The sequence below is a fragment of the Frieseomelitta varia genome, unplaced genomic scaffold (genome assembly GCF_011392965.1).
Source record: "Frieseomelitta varia isolate USP_RPSP 00005682 unplaced genomic scaffold, Fvar_1.2 scaffold_338, whole genome shotgun sequence".
In the NCBI taxonomy this organism is placed as follows: domain Eukaryota; kingdom Metazoa; phylum Arthropoda; class Insecta; order Hymenoptera; family Apidae; genus Frieseomelitta; species Frieseomelitta varia.
In genome coordinates this window covers 489,017-503,944 of record NW_025110077.1, presented here as the reverse complement: position 1 = coordinate 503,944, position 14,928 = coordinate 489,017, and the positions used below count along the sequence as shown (strand labels likewise).

The window sequence follows — 14,928 nt, the reverse complement described above, 5'->3', positions numbered from 1 at the left end:
ACGAATTTATACAATTATCAACTCAGTCCCGAAGGGACGTAAGAAATTGAACAAGATCCAAACAACCTTCTTCCGCGGCAGTTCAAGCTAAACTGAAATTGCAAATCCAAACAGTTGACTACGTGCACTGATAGTGCTGCCACCGGAAGTTCAGGTTTCTACGTTTATTACAATTTACGTCGAGTAATCACTTTAATAAGAATTAAATATAATTAAACTTTAATAAGAATTAAATATAATTAATATTAAAATATATTTTTATTTTATTCGTTACATAATCATATTTATAATCTACATCTAGTTGAAATGACGAAATAATTGTTCCCGCCATTAGAGAAAATTTCGTTTCATTGGTTGACGAACGCGACATTTACAGATAGTAAGTTGGATAGGATTTTGTTAAATTAAAACAAAAAAAAACAGAAAACAAAACAAAAAGGATGAAAATATAAATAATTTCTATTCTGAGAAATTTTTACAGAATTTTCAAATATAATTTGATGTTTTTTTTTTTACATTTCTATTTAGTTAGTTTTTAATATATCAATATAATTTTTAATATATCAATATAAAATAATTTCAATTATCTTTTAACATATTATCAAAGGTATCATTCTAAATAACTATTTTTTACATATAATTTATGGACATACTTTTTGAGATATTCACAAAAAATTATCGATACCATTTTACATTGTATTCTGTTTATACATAGTTGTACATGCGTAACGGCGTATCTATTGGTGTTGGTTGTCAACTGTCTTACGTATGGACATGATTATATTACATGCTCCTGCTATTAATTTGTATTTTATATAAATATGTCACTTTTTATTTAAAACAGGAAATATATCAGAAATTTTGCTATGCGAGCATTTGTAATCCAATATATAATGTTACAAAGTTAGTTTTCTAAAAATATTAAATTTCGTATTTTCTTGTTTTTTCTTTCCTACATAGATACGTATATCTTCATTTGTTAAGTTATAGAAAACAGGAAAATTCAATGTACCAATATACCTACTACATACCAATATGTATGTTACATTCTGGTATGTATATTTGATAAATGGTTTGTCTTAATTGTGTATTGTAATAATGATCTAATCTAAATATTTAGGCAGTATTTCTATTCTAAAATCCAATTTGTATTATATATCAACCCAAAGAAAGGACAGGATATATAAATTTTTCTTTTCCAGAACTTGTTACATTAAGTGATTATACTTTACATCTGAAACACTTATTTATTTTACATTTATTCTTTGATATATGTATATTATAAATATCTATAATTATTACATTTTGTTTAAGAAATTCAACAATTTAATATAAAATGCGAATTCATTCAGTGACACTAAAATTTAATATTATTATTTCAACAGAAATTCCAATTATTTCTTCCAATTACAACAATTACATGAATATTTTATATATCACAAAATTGGAACAGATAATTAACAATTCAAGGCTAAAAGGAAAAAAGACTTAAACAGCATAAATGATTATTTTTAATAACATTTTATTTTACATCATCGCAAAAAATTCAAAAAATATTACAGCCATTAGCAAATTTGCATCGCCAACATAGTAACACAAATTTCCCAAGTCACACCACGAGGAGGTTGCTGCAAATGGTGACTCGCCCTATCCCAACGGCCCGTCCACCCTCCTTTGCAAAATTCTACAACTGCGGAAGACATCATCGCAGTATATTAATCATCTACTTCAATTGAAATAGATGCACAAAAAATGACCTGCCCGGAAAAGAGTTAGAGGCGCTAGTCTTCCTCTATCTCTTTTTGAACTAACTTATTCTAAACCCTATCTAAATCTAAAAAGTCGGAGCTAATCCCTACTTTCCCTAGCTAAGAAACTAAAATTAGTCCCCATGTGCAATTGTACAATTAACATGTTATTCGATGGCGCACTTCTTAATGAAAGAAGCAGACCATGTGGACGGTAAACGAGGCGAAACTACATCAAAACTCCACATTATAGGAGCAGTGCTAATTTGGTTACATTGCCCATCTCGTCCAATTCGTCGTCACAAGGACAAGGGATAAGGTACAATTGTAAATAGAGTAACAACATTAATTACATTGTTATCCTATTTACACGCGATTTTTGCAGACGAGACACAGCCAAGAAACTACGCTTCTTTGCGTTGCAAAGATTCTGCGTTTCTCTACTTATACTCATCTACAATCGCAAAGATCCCTAATGGATTACCGATTTTGCACGTGTGATCTCCTCGAGCCCGATTCCTAAGAATCGTATTAAAGCAGGCTGTCGAGGAACGACAGGATACGTCTGCCAAATCACCGTGTAAAACGGGTCATGTAACAGTGGTGCACGTTATGGTAATCCTCGAATTTCAGAGAATTCGATTATTATCCAACGCAGCACAAATTATATATTCGTGATTGTAATGCTACAGAAATAACTGCAAAAGACCTGATTTGACTACGTCAAAAAACAGAGAAAATGGCGGCCACTTCCGTTTCGCATTACTTTCATGAAGTATATAATTTTTCACCTTACAGACGTACGATAGATGGAAGGAAAATACACAAAGGGGACTTACGATCGTCCGAGAGACACAATGAAACCAAACTGCACAACGCGGAAACGCGAAAACGCGAGCTAGCTAAGGTGTATACTAACATATTCAACCGAACAATTGCACGGAGCCTAGCTTGAACATAACACTATGAATTAAAATTAAATAAAAAGAAATAAGAAATTTTGGAAATAACGAATTTATACAATTATCAACTCAGTCCCGAAGGGACGTAAGAAATTGAACAAGATCCAAACAACCTTCTTCCGCGACAGTTCAAGCTAAACTGAAATTGCAAATCCAAACAGTTGACTACGTGCACTGATAGTGCTGCCACCGGAAGTTCAGGTTTCTACGTTTATTACAATTTACGTCGAGTAATCACTTTAATAAGAATTAAATATAATTAAACTTTAATAAGAATTAAATATAATTAATATTAAAATATATTTTTATTTTATTCGTCACATAATCACATCTATAATCTATATCAAGTTGACGAAATAATTCTTCCCGCCTTTAGAGAAAATTTCTTCTTTTCATTGGTTGAAATACGTCTATAAATACTTTAAGTAAATATTACCGTTACTAGAAAAAAAAGAAGATACAAAAAAGTTGTTGTTCTCAGAAATATTTCTTGGTATATAATTTGTTTTCTTTTTTTATATATTTCTATACAGGATAAAATAAGAGTACAGTACATTATAGGTAAAAATATAAATTATATTAATGACTGTAAAATGTAATAATAAACACAGCTTATTTTTTTAATTTTTTTAATGTTTCGGTTACACTCATACAGTAATAATACTTACATATCGTTTTCATAAATGAATGAATAATGCATGAATATGCATGAATAGTTTTGTGTTGAAATATAGAAAAAAATACTCGATGGTATATAGTTTTATAGATACAGTTTTATGACAAATATATCAATAAGCTTCTGTTCAGAATACCTGAAAAATGAATATTTAGTTTATTACAGTTTACTTTTTGCGATATGACTTTAATAATTTAAATAAAATTTCCAAACGTTGCTTAAGATTCCTGTTAAATATATCAAGAACATTAAGGAGAGGGGAGTATGTATATGAATACCTGAAGGTCTTTTGTTTAATTTTCGAGAAGGAACTTCAATCGTCAAATACATTAACGAAGCCGTCTAGCTTCTCTTTCAGATTCTAAAAGCGTTAGAATGTCTCCTTCTCGTACGGGACCCTTCACGTTTCGGATTAACTGCCTATTTTGTTCGTTCAAAAACTCCACTTTAACTTGTGTACATTGTCCTTGGGAACCCGTTCTACCGAGGACCTTTACTACCCTTGCACGAACTATAGGTTTCTCCATGCTTTATAGTTGACAAGTTTTTTGAAATTCCAATGCTTTATTGCACAATTGCGATACTTTTGCAATGAATTCCATAAACTACACTCACCGTCCTACCAACTTAATTACACAATTTCTAGAAATAGAATTAAAAAATATACATGTTGAAGAATATTTGAAATGCTTGTTGCATAGTAAAAAAAGAAACAATAGAATAAATCTTATAGTCTTAAAAAAAGATAATGTTATAGATTTTGACATGCCGTATCAAAATAATTAATTTTATTTTACAACATTTTAATCTTATATTGTAAGAAATGGAAAATTTAAGAGGTTTTACTTTGGCAGCATTGCTAAAAGCTTAAAATAACTTGCATTAGATTGGTCGCCTTATACACCACGTGCTTTCGACGAAATCTTTCAGTTACAATTTCGAATTCTATGTTTCAAGCACGCTAGCTAAATCAGTTATCAATGTCGAATACAATCAAATTTCGAATAAAAGTCAACATCGTTGTGTTTTTACATATCATACAGATGTTTTTATTCATTTGTGCTTTAGTATAAACATGTCATTCCTTGCTTAGAACATGGAATAGTAGATTGGAAACTTTGTTTCGCAAAGATTTGTATTGATATCCTTCTTCCCGCGTGTACATATAATTTGTTAAAGCTTTTTCTCCTTTTTACATACTCATCTTTATTTGTTTTCGATGTTTACACACACAAACGCACAGCCTTACACACGTATACCTTTTTGGTTATATAAAATTACAATATTTGAAAAAAGTGTCATGAATTGTATGCGATACATGGTCGGACAATATACGTTCATTGTACATTGTACATGTGAAGTATGTGTCCTGAAAGCGATAACGTCTTAATCGGAATTTTTCTATGCCGCGTACCTATATGTATATGCAGACATAATATTATGCTATTCAAATTTATTCTGCTCGCAAGATGGTCACGTGCAATTAAAAATTTGCTTGTTCGTTATTACAGTCTCAGTTCTCGCGAGCCTTGAACACAATATCCGCGGATTCATGTATGATTAAATCTGACATTTTACCGATTATTCATTTGTTAATAATTCATTTAATTATGAATTATGCAGCATTATGCGTAGAAAGAATAATTAAAGATTAGTAAGAAATTAAAAAAAACAATAAACTAAGAATGCAATGTATGTGAATGTGAAATCTATTGTTTCGATTGACCATACCAATGTTACATATGTTTAAACCTTGGCTCAATATAAGTAAATATATTTCTATGTATTATTTTTATAAACAAAATTATTAAGAATACATATAGAGTTGACTATACAGCACTTGAACAGTTACTTTATTTCAAATTTTGTACATCTCACTTTCGTTATGTTATAGATACGAACCAAGATTTAAACAGATATTTCATTCATTTTCAAAATGGGAACAAACTGTTACATTCTGATTGTACCGATTCAATTTCAGTTTCCTATTACCTCACGTCCTTATGTTATACTATTTTATATGTACATTTCATAAAGCTTTATTTTTGAACGTTAAACAATTATTTGCCGATACTGAATCACAGACATTCCAAGTTATCATTACTAGAACACATTCAGAATGAAATAAAAGTAATTTATGTTAATGTCGATTTTAAACATTTGTTTACGGTAAAAGTTTACTTTACAATGGTAAAAATGAAACAAGGATAAAATATTCGCACGTATGTTATGTATACTGTAGTGCGTCGTTGTTTCTTGATTACATATATTTGGTTAATTTTTTTATATATAATAATAAGTAAAAATATAAATGACAGCGAATCTAAAAATATGGAAATTTTTGGCCTATTGCTTTCTCTACTCTCATTCCATGATTCATAAATTATTTTTTTATACGATGTATCAGTTATATGCAAAGCATAAATTATTTACTGGTATAACATCATCGTTTGATAACAATTTCACACAATTTGTGATCGAACTAATTCTTAAACTCGAATAAGAAGAAACAAATTAATATTTTGTTATATTTAAAATAAGTTGATTAAGAGTAAAGGTATGATTTTCTGAGAAACTGTAAGCATTTAGAATGCCTGTAATAAGTACTGTCAAAATTACGTTGCAATTACATTAAAGATACTGAATATATATTGGAATACAAGTTGAATATAATTCACCTCTACCATCAAGATAAAGTAGATAATAATTTTCTTTAAACGAAAAGTACTAACAATAAGTTAGATTTATATCTGATATTGAAATATAAAAATATTTATATGATAATATTTTAATCTACATGATTTCTGTCCAAAATTGGAAAACTTAAACTTAAGTGTAACAATATCAAATAACTATAAAAGACTAAGATTATTCTGTCCTCAAAATAACGTGTGTTTACATATTACGAATACGTATTATATCATTACATATTACGAAACGCTACATGATATCTAATTCAAGTCAAAGGAGTCAAAGGAGAAGTCTATGAATCTTTTTTCTTTCCGTTTTTTATTTTCTCAGTTATCGGATAAACGAACCTAATGATAAGAACAATGCATAGGCCGTAAAAAAAATTCCTGTAAAAGTTTCCAAAACCAGAATAATCTTGTTAAATTTGTTACACTCCCATGCCTAATTTGCTTTCTTCGTTTTTCTAACTTTTTTCTTTTCTTTCTTTCGCTTTTTCTTTTTTTTTTTTTTAAATAATATACCCTTTTTACCTTCCTAATTAAACAACGTAGTAAATGTAACAATGTTCAGCACTCCAGACTTAGAAGCAAACGCACAGGCAGCTAGTGATTGGTCAGGTGTGAGCTTTTTACAATATAATGTTTCATCATTTTTCTTGATCGCTTAAATGTTATAATTATTGAATTATCTATATATGGAATGACAATATGGTTAAGAATTGCTCGCGATCTTGTAAGAAATCATTTAGTACAAATATGTATTTAAGTATCTCACCGATATACGTAAATATCGGACATACATATGTAATTTTTGGTACTTGAGTTTTCGGCTAAAATTTTTTTTTGTCCGATAGTGTTAAACAATTATCGTTTATGATCGCTAGTATATCTTCAAGATACCTCTCGCATAGACTAATCGTAAGTGAATGTAGCGATCGATGTAAACATGAGAACAATAAAGGATTCGTCCTAATTTTTGTGATTTATAAATTCTATTGCTTATCTATCAAAAAAAGTCTATGTTGTCGCGCAGTGCACACGTGGCGCTTGTTGGAGGGACCATGAGTCTTGAATGAGCCTAAGGCTCCTGGCGAGTTTGTAATAATTGGCTATAAATGTTTGCACTTCGATTGAGAATGCGTAGTACCAACGATGGTCTCTCTTTTTGGATTATTATCGATGATTTACAATTCCAATGTAATTCTTGCGCACACTAGTTTATTAAAAATGCTTAAACTGTCGGCCTCTATGTGTTATCATTCGTTTGTATCTACTAAAGTCATCTCGTTTGATATCATACAGAATAACATTCAACATACATATCTTTCGTGTCTGCGTGAAATATAAATGTTGAATGTTTTCCCCAATTTTTACAATCTATATTTACATGGCGGAAATTACATTAATTGCAATTGATATCGAGAACGCGTTATCGAGAATGCAGGCTCCTTCGTAATCCTCGATATTTTTGAAAAAATTCGAAGTAACGAAGCACTGTGCACTCTCTACAATAGAGCGTTCTAAAGGCGAGTTTGTTATTCACAATACGAGAGTATAAATGAGACGATGAGCTCGGGCAAGTGGAAAGTAGAGTGTTAACAGCTGATGGCAAAGGAAAATGAGAATATTCCATTGCGCCTTTTTCACGCGGGTTTGTAATTCTGATGCAGAAATGTCTGAGAATTTCAATTTTCAGCGAAAAAAACATTGAAATTTAGAATCGTAATGGTGGATTTCTGGAGAAGACTCGTTGATCAAATGTTTCAGTGAGATTGAGGTGAAACTAATATTCGTAAGACGATTATTGATTATATTCGGCCACTGTGTGTTTTAACGAAGAGATCGTAACTTCAGTCTCAGTACAAAGTAGGCGATCACCCTCAAGGTAAGCAAAAAACCTGCCAACGCAACGGCATCTAACCAGAAGACGGCGTTTTGCATCGACATTTCTTCGAGGAACTTCGTCGGGCTCTTGAAGTGGCAGTACGCGTCGGAACACTTGAGCTTAGCACGATCATAACCATATACTGAAATCATGGCGCCTTCGAAACTGTATCTGACGTAACTCACGTACGAAAGAAACTTCAGATACTTTGGAATGGCATCAAAATTGACGAAGAAACCGGAGAACAGAACAATTGGCACTGACGCTACAGGGCCAATAAATACTCCGCTCTGAAAGAAAAACAAAATTTGCTGTTTTATTAAGGCTCGGAAAATGACAACAAATAACGTAAAACAAGTTTCATGCAAATGAAACAGTACCTCCACACTCATCGCTGATCCTATTACTAAACCGATGGATTGGGAAACTAGCGCTGTTAATATACATATAGTTAAATACATCATGAATCTATTTGTTTCCAATGGTTGCGACGTCATGAAATATACAATAATGACGTATGCTATAGAATATACTATCTGCAATAAAATACACGAACGTGTTAATTGAAATAAGTATTCATTGGAAACGTGCTTATATTAGAAGCTTTATACTTACTTGAAAGGGTACGTCGGCTAAAGTTCTCGCAAGATAATAAGATTTTACAGAATACCAGTAATTTAAATGTTCTCTCACGAATACAGCCATTTCTGTCGGAACTATATCAAAATGTTGTTAGTACATATAGGAGAGCAAGCTTTAATTATTTATTGTGGTTCACTTACACGTAAGAATCGTAGGCATCATAGCGGTGAACATGAGAAACATCACCGTAAAGAAAACGCAGCCAGCATTGCTCATTACTTGCGAGGCTTCATTACCGATATCGTAATAAATTGCACCGATAAGGAACCCAACGATTATATGGGAAATCAGCCTTACTCTCGTTAATGTCTATGATAAAATAATAAAATATGATGTTATAGATATAATGAAATGTTATTATTGAATAAGATTATGTTCAAATATACTAACCATATCTCTTATTTGCGACAAGAATATTCTTTTAAGAAGGATCCAAAATTGTGTACAACTATTCGTTGGAAAGCCAACTTTCTGTTCTATACTTTCCGCACTGTCCAATAAAGATGTCGTACAAGAAATTGGTATGTTGATTACCGTCCCACCATTCGGTTGTTTTGCCACACCGTTTGGTATTAAAGCAGATTCAGACTTCGTTTCTTGTTGAGGCGATTCTTTCGCGATATCATTCGATACAGTTTGCACTGCATTTATCGTAGCTTGATGGTGCTGGTAATTAGCACATTTACCATTATTTACTGCCATGACTAATTTATGCACACATTCTCCATGTTCTCCACATGCCACTTCCATAACTAAACGAAATTGTTTTTTCTTTCTCTTTCAATGAAATTTGAAATTTAGGACTTTAATTTAACAATTACACTTACCGTAATCCGCTGGATTATGATAGCTAGGGCATTCCAAGCCCATTGATGATAAAAAGGGCACCAGACCTCCAACGTTTCCTTGATATATACATTGGCCCTCGGCCAAAAGGTACAAATTATCGAACATCTCGAACAATCGAGCGCTTGGTTGATGTATCGTACATATAATTGTTCTTCCTAAAACGTCGCAGAAATAAGACACATTTATCGAATACTGAGCATTATTAAATATTTTATCGGAGACATTTGTCACAATTACCTCCCCTACTTAATGATTTGAGCAAACTTAAACATTGATAACAAGTCGAACTGTCCAAGCCAGAAGTTGGTTCATCGAAAAACATCACCGGAGGATTGTTAACAAGCTCTAAAGCGATCGATAGCCTCTTTCTCTGTCCTCCGCTGAGACAATGAGTTTGTGTATTGCTCGCGTCGCTTAGGCCGAGGGTTTCGATGATTTCTTCGATCTGCGTCAAGTATTTTATTCAAATTATTATTTCAAATGCTTCTGCTGCATCTGCGTTTCATTTGTTTCGAAAGTTTTGCTTTTTTTTCACGTACCACTTCTCTCTTTTCCCTTGTGCTGATGTCTTTTCCCAATTTCAAATTGGCCGAAACTGTCATTGCTTCATAGACTGTTAAATGAGGTAAAAGACGATCATCTTGCATTATGTAACAGGACATCTTTCGAAATCTTCTCAGATTCCTGTCCTTCCCGTTTATCAAAACGGAACCGCTCAGGTGAGATGTTCTAAAAAGTATAAAGTACTGTAATATTTTCATTTTTATTTAAAAATTTAAATTATTAATTAAATTATAAGTATGTTTATCAATAATTATAATATTTTTATAATTATTGATGAACATACAATTTTATAAATATTATCATAATTAAAATGTTAATATTATTATAATTGTAATTAAACAATTATTATTTAACTTATTTAAAAACATAACTTACTTGTAACCTGCCAAGACATTCATCAATGTACTTTTCCCAGCACCTGAAGGGCCCATGATAGCGGTCAATTCTCCTGATCGGAATTTGCCGTTTACGCATTTTAAAATTGTTTTGTAACCTGCAATATAAAACATAAGATATCATAAGACTTGTCTCCTTTCCTCGCTTCTTTAGTTTCTCGTGTTTTCCTATTTTTTCCCCATTTGTTTTGCAGTTTATTTAATGCTTCGCATGAAGTCCGATCTTGCCAAATTCACAATATTGGAGAAGCTAATGTACAGGAGTTTCATTAAAGTGCGGATTTTACGAGTCCAGATTCGCTGACTGTGACCTCTTTATAAGCGAGTACAGTTGCACCTCTGTGGTGCATCTGGACCGAAACAGGAAATGAAACAACCTATACATCTCTATCGATTATTTCAGCTAGGTCGTTGTTGAACATATTGTTGAATAAAATGCCTACCGAATGTGTTTTCATGTACAAATATAGATATTGTTCTTGTTAGTTAAGTTTTCGCAAAACGTGTCGTTCTTTCGAAGACCAACCTCTCTTCCTGCCTTCGGACACGCTGTACGCTAGGTTCTTGAACTCAATGTCAACCGGTGGCCTCTTCGGTAAATGCGTTAATGTTACTGCCGGCCTTTTGCCATCTTGTCCTGGACTATGGTTTGGTACCTTCCTCGCGAACATACTACTGCTACACATTGCAACTGCGGTACCATTGGACGTACTGCCATTGCAATTGCAGTGAAGATTGTTTTGCGAACCACTGGAATACAAACAAGAAAACATTATGGTTTTTGTAAAGGATGCTTTTACTTTCACTTTGAACATTCCAAATATTCCAAACACTTCAAATGCTGCAAGTAATTGTTCAGTTGAAATATCTCACGAAAGCAAGTATCGGAGTCAAACTATCAAAATTCTAGTTGTGGCTTAAGAATTGTTGGATCTGTACTTTCTTTTCTCTTATATTCTTCTTCGCGTTTTGAATATTAGATAATGTTAAAGTATAAGTAGGTCTTTTATCCTGTGTCTGTGAGCATGGCCTGCATTGGTGTAAAATGAATTTTAGAAGTTATGCGAGCCAAGCATACAATGTTCTTCGTGTTTGTAATTTAATCTGTCACTTAGTTGTAGTTTTTACGGTTTCAGCAAAAATAGGGTACAATCGATATCACGATCGTATGCACAGTTATCGAAGGGATAATCAATTAAATTTTGCCAAACAAGCGATCTCGCGTGATCATGAATATAGTATTTATATTAAATATAATTGCCGAGAATCGGATTTTGCTCATTTTTCTTTCTTTTTTTTTTTTTTTCTGACATTTACTTTGCATCGTTAAATTCGAATGTAATGTATATTTTTGCAAGGGACCACCTGAAAAAATTAAACGCTCCAATACTTTTCCTATATGATCTAACAATAAATATCTAACCTTAGTTTAAAAGCATCGAACAATTTTACTTTTGAAAGGGGCAAATTGTATTCAATAGAGGGAATCTTTGTGAAAGTCTTAACGCGATCAATGGGCAGACCTTGAGATCCGTTTTAGTCGTATTTGGGATATATTAGTTCGCGTGTTCGATGTTCACTCGATGACCGCGGTTTTTCTTATGCATTGTCAGTATGATACATACATCTAACACAATACTTGGTATATGAATGGAAAAGTAAGAGATAAGAGTCGCGATACTAGAAACATAAAAATTTCCTAAACTTTGCGATTGCTCTTTTCCTATTATTCGGTATTTTAGATATTTAAAAATAGTTATTCAGGTACATAATTGATCGAAAATAAAACTAGAAGCATTGCATATAATTAGAATACAAGAATATCTAAAAGGGATCAGATATATGTATGTATATATAAATGTTTATACGTAAGTATGCTTTGTATCATTGAATTTTTAATAAAAGTGCAGACGACTGGTCTTCTCAAGTCTAGTAAAATGATGCGATATTTAGATAATTCGTGAGCAGAAAATATAATATGATAATCAGTATTATAAACTGCTTAGAAAGATATTTTTGAAACGTGATATATCAAGAAGTTGTCCAGTGAAAAAAGCTATCTTTATCATTATGTTATTCAATCTTTTTTTGTAAAAAACTTTGCATGCAATTTAGTATGCAAATACTAGACACCGAATATATTATTTTGTCTTATTTACGTTTAATTATGAAGAAAATATCGACCCAAAGTTAACAAAAAATTCAATCGCTAAAGTCCATTCAGTTTTTATTTTTAAGAGAAGTTTGTACAAAACTACAAAAATCGATAGAGTTTAAAGTGAGTCTTGCTTTATCTCTTCCGACATATGAACTCCTTGTTACATATATTAAAATCAAAGTCGCTCGGTATTCAAATCATTTCAAAAAATTTTCTTCGAGTATTATTGATTAACAATTATGTATTATACCTGAGAACAGCATTGTTGAGATTTTCTAAATGCAACGAAGGTGGAGGAGATTTAATGGTCACCTGATGACTTCCACCTGGAATGAACTGTACTTGTTCATCCCCACTGTATCTAGATCCTCCTCCACCGGCCAAAGCGAGATTCTTTAAATCTGCCATCATCTGCTGATGCTACAAACAATAAAATACAGTAACCAATGAAATTTCTCCTCTTTGTAAGAGTCTTGTCGATTAAAATTTATCTTCTCGATATCATTGAAAGAAAATTGTTTTTGGTATCAATATCCGGTAAGCAATTGCAATGTAAATAAACAGATAATCGTATGATTTCTTTCTTAAAGATCAGATCATTTCTTTATATTAATATTTATATCTTAAATTGTTTAACATCGTGTATATTTGTAACCTGTATAAATTATAAATAAATGATTCTTATTGCCAAACGAACGTAAAAAGGATAAAAATTTTAGAATATGCGACGCTTTTTTCTCGGGATAATATCTATGAATCACACGCATCTGAAGCAAGGACTTTGGAACCGTTGAAACGAGTTTGAATGCAGAGAGCTCTTTCCTTTTCGATTGTGGAGCAGCGTTTCCTTTCTTTTTAGATCTCACCATCGCCAACCAAACGATAAGTTCTAGCTTTATTTGTCACGTTATTGAGAGATGAGTAAATCTTGCTCTAATCGATAGACAAAGGAAGAAGCATCCAATTCAGGCAGCTGTCTCTTTTCAAGTTCGTTTAATTGGAATTTCTTGCTTTTCACCGGAGGAAACATTCACTTTTCTTCTACACTCGATAATGATAGAAAGAATGTGTTATACATTGCTACTTTTGTAACACACGTGTTACTTTTGAGAGATATGACAAAACACTTCTAATTATCGGACAATATTATAGCACAACATTTTATTGATTAGTGATAATCAAATTATCAAATCCCCTCTTGTTGTTTAGATTGATAAAAAGTGCTGATAATTAGATATGTATTAGACACGTTCAATGACCGCGTTTTTTTTTTTTTTAATGTAACCACGTGCTAAAAATTCCAAGAAATTCGAAAATACTTGAGAATACTAGTTTAGAATATACGTGTATCACGAAAAATATGAATGCTCAGATTCGTGAAACGTGAAAAATATGAGTGCTACAGGTGGTTAAATTTTAATCGCTGATCAATCAATCGATAAGACACCAGTCGATAAATTTTTAATTCGTCAACGTCGATTTCGATTCTTTTGAAACAAATGAACAACCTGTATCAATACATGTAGAAGAAGACACTATCACTGGTAACGATCGATCGTGTCACAATCGTTACAAATACTTGTTTAGATGGTCAAGGATCATACGTTGTTTTTGTCATTCGGCCAACAAACTCGCAGACGCACTACGATTAAATCCTTACGAATCAGTCGCGATCGTGCAGGGTCAATGCCCATTACATCTTTCGACCATTGCGTTACTCTCGACGGGATTTTAAGCGAACTTAGCAGAATAGCGAGCATGTAGCAATTCAAATAAATGTCTTGATGGATACATACGAATGTATGGAATCATTACGATCGAGTGTTCTTGCTGTAACATTGATTCAGCGCGTATTATCCAATCAAATTTTCATTCTGCTGAAACTTTCGCGAACAATTTCACCTCCACGTGCTCCAGCAAATCTATAGATATATAGCTGCTTTTAGAACGAGTAAAGTTGAAACGAACAACATCAAGAATTCAACCTTCTGCATTGAAAGTATAGTCTGCCATAGACTGCCAAGATTGGAACGAATGTCATTATTTTTCTTTGTTAACTCGCTTACTTACAGTGGCAGACTATCTATATTTTATGATACGACGATAATAATTTACATACGAGTGTACGTTCAAAATTGAAGTTCATTTAACAATATGTACCATCATACGCCTGTCATAGGTGTATTAACTATATATATATGATTATAAACATTGCAAGTGCTGCTTTTAATATATTAAATTCGCGTTTTGGTGACAATTGTAGAAGAAACATTAAAAGAGACTATGAAAACAAACGAGTGTAATATGTAAAAAAAAAAAAAAAAAAAAAAAAAAAAAAAAAAAAAAAAAAAAAAAAAAA

The 14,928-nt window shown here is 32.1% G+C and overlaps 2 protein-coding genes across 5 annotated transcripts in view; both read right to left on the bottom strand.

The window, feature by feature from the left end:
* Window positions 1-3,322: 3,322 nt before the first annotated feature.
* On the bottom strand, window positions 3,323-4,026 carry LOC122530311 (40S ribosomal protein S28-like). 4 transcript variants are annotated; one of them, XR_006306968.1, is made up of 2 exons: window positions 3,665-4,026; window positions 3,323-3,579 (listed from the first exon to the last, which is right to left on the bottom strand). XR_006306968.1 is itself a non-coding variant. In XM_043657146.1 (2 exons), exon 1 carries the CDS (start codon window positions 3,911-3,913, stop codon window positions 3,716-3,718), a length of 198 nt encoding a protein of 65 aa, XP_043513081.1. In that variant the 5' UTR covers window positions 3,914-4,026; the 3' UTR covers window positions 3,323-3,579; window positions 3,669-3,715. The 4 variants fall into 4 exon arrangements, 1 of the variants encoding a protein (XP_043513081.1); XR_006306967.1 differs by having other exon boundaries at window positions 3,323-3,531; XR_006306966.1 differs by having other exon boundaries at window positions 3,323-3,522.
* A 380-nt stretch (window positions 4,027-4,406) lies between these two features.
* LOC122530308 (ATP-binding cassette sub-family G member 4-like) overlaps window positions 4,407-14,928 on the bottom strand; it is an 11,724-nt gene continuing 1,202 nt past the window's right edge. Inside the window, exons 2-12 of the mRNA XM_043657142.1 lie at window positions 12,820-12,989; window positions 10,938-11,161; window positions 10,392-10,509; window positions 9,992-10,181; window positions 9,690-9,897; window positions 9,431-9,607; window positions 8,994-9,355; window positions 8,744-8,912; window positions 8,577-8,677; window positions 8,342-8,497; window positions 4,407-8,251 (exon numbers count right to left, since the gene is read on the bottom strand). Of these exons, the coding sequence (XP_043513077.1) occupies window positions 7,907-8,251; window positions 8,342-8,497; window positions 8,577-8,677; window positions 8,744-8,912; window positions 8,994-9,355; window positions 9,431-9,607; window positions 9,690-9,897; window positions 9,992-10,181; window positions 10,392-10,509; window positions 10,938-11,161; window positions 12,820-12,989 (2,220 nt within the window). The 3' untranslated portion in view covers window positions 4,407-7,906. The remainder of the gene's footprint in view (window positions 8,252-8,341; window positions 8,498-8,576; window positions 8,678-8,743; window positions 8,913-8,993; window positions 9,356-9,430; window positions 9,608-9,689; window positions 9,898-9,991; window positions 10,182-10,391; window positions 10,510-10,937; window positions 11,162-12,819; window positions 12,990-14,928) is intronic.

What these genes read in the sequence shown, in the direction of transcription:
- LOC122530311 (XM_043657146.1), bottom strand. Translation starts at nt 3,913, where the DNA reads ATGGAGAAACCTATAGTTCGTGCAAGGGTAGTAAAGGTCCTCGGTAGA.